This window comes from Triticum dicoccoides, chromosome 3B, assembly GCF_002162155.2.
Source record: "Triticum dicoccoides isolate Atlit2015 ecotype Zavitan chromosome 3B, WEW_v2.0, whole genome shotgun sequence".
NCBI classification, from domain to species: Eukaryota; Viridiplantae; Streptophyta; class Magnoliopsida; order Poales; family Poaceae; genus Triticum; species Triticum dicoccoides.
Genome location: NC_041385.1, coordinates 753,850,784 through 753,856,587, shown reverse-complemented (window position 1 = coordinate 753,856,587; position 5,804 = coordinate 753,850,784). Strand labels below are relative to the sequence as shown.

Genomic DNA, 5,804 nt, shown 5'->3' with positions numbered 1-5,804 from the left:
AGCCATCTCCCCTCTCATGCTCATGCTAGGGCTCCTCTCAGTATACAGCGCGGAGGATGTCAATTGATCTGGAGAATTGGCTGGCGGCGCACAGGTCAACTAGTCAACAGCAGGGGCACACACCAAAAGATAATTCTAGCCAATACAGGCATGTCCTGAATGCAGTTTTTTTCCGGCGGGGCTCACTGCAGTTTTCTGACATCTAGGTCTAAAAATCCTTTTTTCCAAGAAAAAAATCTATATGCAATACTGGAAGGCCAAATGCGGCGTGGTGACTGGGGACCAGACCAGAGGAGAGGCACCAGCCGGGTGCACTTGCCAACCAGATATTTGACCTTCTATTACTGGACTTGCACTATAACCACATCTCGAGTTCGATCAGTTGTTCACGAACCACGAACTCGCCAACCAAAGAAATTCAACATGATTCACACGCGGAAGGTACAAGGTGAAACTGTGGTTTCATTTTGCCTTCTATTCTACAATCCGAACACGAGCGGTAGCAGCAATCTATCATCATGTTGTTGTTGCACGTCCCTGACCAAATCAGCATAAAGGCCAGATGGGTTCATACAATGAAAGGTGAGCTCGCTTGGCGAATGCACTTCATCAAATACTCCCTCCGTCCCAAAAATTTTGTCTTACATTTGTCTAAATACAGATGTATCAAGTCACGTTTTAGTATTAGATACATCCGTATCCAGACAAATCTAAGACAAGAATTTTGGGACGGAGGGAGTAAAAAAATAAGCAAATGAACCACTGAGAGTCTTAATCAAGTTGTAAAAGGGAGTAAGAGACAGACAATTTTCTTGCTGTCTCTACAGAGGTCACTGAAATAAGAGTGGGAGCTAACAAGTTAAACAGTTCATTCCTCCAAGTGTCCTTCACACTTGATGAGTACTACTACACTGGATTAATCTTCAGATGGAGTGGACCATCACTGGCCCTGACCGCAACACCAGAAAACAGAAAATGGAAGAACCTACACCGATAACCCATTCCTGCAACCTGGACATACCTGCATAATAGCAATCCAATGAGTTAGCTCACAAAGAATAGTTTACATAGTGAAATATCACTGGGAAAAAACGGCAAAACAATTGAAAATAAAAACATTCAGCTTAATTATAAGCATAGTGTACTTCTTATAAAGTGAAGTAGAACTACTCACATAAGAACAAGTATAGTATTGGCAGGTATTCCCTCCGTCCCAAAATATAAGATCATTTCTTACACTATCATAGTGTCAAAAATGGTCTTACATTTTGGGACTGAGGGAGTACTTTATTAACTCATAAATAACATTTGTTTCAGCCCAAACTGGATGTCATTTTAATCTTTGCATGCACTAGAAGAGCAGAGCTTTGAGCATTTGACCACTATTTCTATTACCGTCGAGAGTTACCAAAACGATATAATACCTCCATATAAATTCACAAATTTATGTAACCTAGAAATATTTAAATTTATGAACCTAGTCGACAATATATACACTAGTGATAAAGTTGATAAATTGACAGCATTTAAAAAAAAGCAACATATGACTTGACTAGAGGTACTTATAAGTTACAACTTTCTAGTGTGATAACGGAAACTGTACTGATTAGGATTCTTATGTTCCGGTATATATTGTTCTCAGTTACTTAGGCAATGTAGTGGATGTCTTACAATTACAAAGGGATTTAATATTTTCATAAAAAAAATCATCAGTCAAAGTCCATGCAGCAATATGTTGTAAAATGACACATATATCCCTGATGAACACGTCCAGGAGATAAAGTTATGTCACCTTTTCAGTCATCACAAAGTACTAACATGTGCTAACAGACGAGAATCTCCCATATATTTCAACACTTCATCTTTGCCATGTACATCAACAATGCCAGTACCTACGAGCATAATAAGTCAGGAACGAATGATAATTCGGATGGAAAACCATCGATAGAACAGAGCAATATAATGGAATATCTAGGTGAAGTGAGAGTTGTCTAGTTATGTAATCAGAGAAAAATTACATGAGACATACATAAAATTATTTATTCTCTAGTGCAAATGGACACCTCGCTTCAGGAATATATTCATTTTTAACTGTTATGTGTCACATTATGAAGGGGAGCCTTAGCGCAGTGGTAAAGCTGCTGCCTTGTGATCATGAGGTCACGGGTTCAAGTCCTGAAAACAGCCTCTTACAGAAATGTAGGGAAAGGCTGCGTACAATAGACCCAAAGTGGTCGGAACCTTCCCCAGACCCTGCGCAAGCGGAAGCTACATGCACTGGGGCTGCCCCTTTATGTGTCACATTATCAAGAGAACTGCAGACCAGCACTGAATATTATCATAAGACAATTTCACGCACGAGAAGATACTTTCTAGAAATCATCTTTAGTAAACTCGATTCCTTGTCAGACCAAGCGGAGCAAATTAAGACATGGCGGAACTAAAAGCCCGACAAGAAACATATAATAGGTACGGCCAATTTTTTCTCCAGTTGTACATCTGAACTAGCTAATCGCAGTATGGCCCTTCCACAGGTGACAAAAACCATATCATTGATTTCCAACTGTTATCGGTGCTGAAAAGATATATATTTCAGATAGGCACATAAGACTACATTCAAAACACAACTTATGCATATGACCAACAGAAAAGAACAGCAACCTTAAGTACTACTCTCTCTGTCCCAAATTACTTGTCTTAGATTTAGATATTTTCTTTTAAAGAATTCATCAAGCAGCAAAAGAAAAATTGACGTGATTTGAATAGAACTTCAATCATTAACATAACACTCTAAGAGCATCTCCAATAAATGGTCCAAATTTTGGTAGTCCAAAACCGAAGATGTAAAATATGGACCGCCAAATGGTGCGTTTTTGAAGCTCCGAAACATGCTCAACTCCAACATATGGTCCAAATCAGAGATGTAAAAAAAAGAGCAACTCCAACAGATGGTTCAAAACAAAGATGTATTTTGAAAACGACCAACTACTACTTCATCTCAACATAGTTCAAACATGAAATTCAACATAGTTTGAACATAGATGACATAAATTTAAACTAGCAGAACTACTCGTCGTCCGAGGGCATCCAGTACGACTCTTCGGAGTCATCCGAGAGCCCCCAGAACTCCTCGTCCTCCTCCGACGATGACTCGATGGGGATCACCGTCGAGGGGCCGGCCTCGTCCTCCTTCTTCACCTCCTCCCTCTTCTTCTTCTCCTCGGCATCACGCTTCCAATAGAACTCCTGCTCGACCTGGACGTACTCAGGATGCTCCCGCGCAAACCGAGCCATCACCGCCTCGTCGCTCTCACCGAGAGTGACGACAACCGCCGGTCTCTTCTGCTTCTTCTTCGCCGGCATCTCCTCCATCCGGATGCCCTGTGGCACGAGCCACTCCACATCCGCCCGGGTCTCGATTTCAGGGAAGTTGAGGTACGTATTCGGCCGCCCGGCACGCCACACCGCCACGGCGTAGGCACGTGCGGCCTCATCGGCGGTGGGATACGTGCCGAGCCACCAAAGCCGCCCGGCGTCAGAGAACTCCACTCCGAATTTCCCGGAGGGCTTCGCCCTCACGCCGAAGAAATCCGACTTGCCCTTCGGCGTCATCGGGGAGTAGGGAGCGGGGCGGTGGTGGACGGCGCGAGGCGGAGGCGGACGGAGCTGGGTGGCGGACGGACCGGTGGCGGAGGCGGCGGCGTGCACGGCGGGGGGCGGAGGCGGACGGAGCGGGGCGGCCGAAGAGGAGGTGGATGGAGCGGGGCCGGGCGGAGGACGGACCGGAGGCGGAGGCGGCCGAAGAGGAGGCGGATGGGGTCGGGGCGGGGCGGAGGCGGCCGGAGCGGAGGCGGGCGCTATGGGGCGGTGCGGCGGCAGGCGGCGGCCCAGGGTGGAATCAGCGACGGGGGTCTGGATCTACGGCGGGGCGGCGTCGGACAGCTGTGGCGGGGCGGCGGACGGGCGGTCGCTAGGCGGAATGAACTGGCGGTTGGGCGTTGGTGTGCAGCCGCGTTTTTTTTACATCACTTGCATCTCATGATGTAAATTTGCATCACAAAGTTTTCAATTTTACATCATCGGGAGGCCGCGGTTCAATTTTTTTTACATATGGACCATCTGTTGGAGCAGCGTTTTTTGGTCCAGACGGTCCAAAAAATTAGGTATTTTTACATTTGGACTATATATTGGAGATGCTCTAAGTATATGATACGCATTTCAGCAACTAATTACAAAAAATAAATTGATCTTATAATACTACAAAGTAAAAAATATAAGTGATTGATATTTTTACCTGCAGCATAGCAACATTCATATGGATAATGGGAAAAGAAGAACACCGTATTAGAAACTTTCTTAAACTCCATTGACTGGAGATAGACCACGAAGACACCAGAAGCTGTCGATACAAGGATTGCATTACTCTCCTCGGCAAACCCAACTAAAGTGAGGGAGTCACCCTTCCAAGTTGATCTAAGTTCCCCGAAATCAATAGCTCTGTCGAGCACCCATGCAGCTGAACCATCATAATCAGGCTTTCTCTTCCATAATTGGGCATTGAATCGTGAGAGATGGATGAAGCCAAGCCCACCATCTTCGGCAGGCATAATCCTCAATGTGTGATACCCGGGTTCTATGTGTGCCGGCAGCTCGGTCACGGCTAGGCTCTGACTATTCAGATCAAACTCAAGTACGAAATACTCACCATGGTCATGAAGCACATTCGCCGCATAGGTATGTAACCAGTAAAGAGAATTCCCAATCAAAGTACTGGATTGATCCATAGGTATAGAAGATTGCAGCTGCAGTGATTTGCTCTTGCTCCATATGCCAGTCTCCGACGAGTAAACCCATGCCGAAGCTCTTGTTTCTCCTCTGTCGTCATAGGCTACCAGGGCCACCTGGAATTGGCTTGAACGGCGGCCTTGGCCGCGGGCAGGGCGAAGCACCGCCCGGTTGAAAAAGTACATCCGGTCGTTGTCCAGCTCTGGTGGGAGGGTCAGGCAGCGCTGCTTGCGGGCGACGGGGTCCCACACACTTGGGCTGCGCGGCGGCCTTCCGCTGAGGAAAAGGACAAGCCCGTGCCGGCAGTCGATGATGCGGTTGTCCTCGCGGCGAGACATCGAGAAGCGATACCGGGGGATGCGATCTGGTCGATCCAGCATCGGAACAAACGGACAGGAGCAATAGTCTTCGAAGAAGAAGCCGAGGAGAGGATGCTTGCCGTGGTGGTCGCGGAAGCGGCGTTGGAATCGGGGATCGGTGACGAGGCGGCGCCAACGCTTGCAGACGCGGGAGGCCCGGGGGAGGGAGGAAGGCCGCGGCGGGAGGCGGAGGAGAATCTCCTGAAGCATGTCGTCGTCGTCGGGCAGAGAGGCAGGCGGCGGAGAGGTGCTGCGGCGGCGGGGGGCCATCTCCCCTCTCGTGCTCATGCTAGGGCTCCTCTCGGTGGGTGATTTGGTCGGCTGGGGAGGATGGCGTTGTCCACGCCGCCGGAGAGTAGTAGTACTAGCGAAGCGAGGGGATTGATTTTGGGAACGTTTTTGTAGCATCTACGCTGAAGCTAGCCAAATGGGCCGGGCCAACCAGGCCGGCCCGCGAGCACGCCATGGGCCAGGCACGGCACGGGCTAAACGGGCTGGGCCCGTTATGTGGCACGCCTTGGGCTGTGCTTGGGCTACTAGGCTGAGCACGCGGGCCGGCACGGCACGGCCTGATTATCTTTTTTTATTTTTTTATATATGGCCCAACAGGTAAAAATAGGCTAAAAACAGCCGTTGCGCCAAAATGACAGGCAGACTAGT

The 5,804-nt window shown here is 47.9% G+C and overlaps 1 protein-coding gene across 1 annotated transcript; it reads right to left on the bottom strand.

The window, feature by feature from the left end:
* Positions 1–862: 862 nt before the first annotated feature.
* Positions 863–5,414, bottom strand: LOC119279910 (putative F-box protein At3g16210). Its single transcript, XM_037560973.1, has 3 exons — positions 4,295–5,414; positions 1,793–1,892; positions 863–1,021 (listed from the first exon to the last, which is right to left on the bottom strand). Exons 1-2 carry the CDS (start codon positions 5,412–5,414, stop codon positions 1,804–1,806), a joined length of 1,209 nt encoding a protein of 402 aa, XP_037416870.1. The 3' UTR covers positions 863–1,021; positions 1,793–1,803.
* Positions 5,415–5,804: the final 390 nt, after the last annotated feature.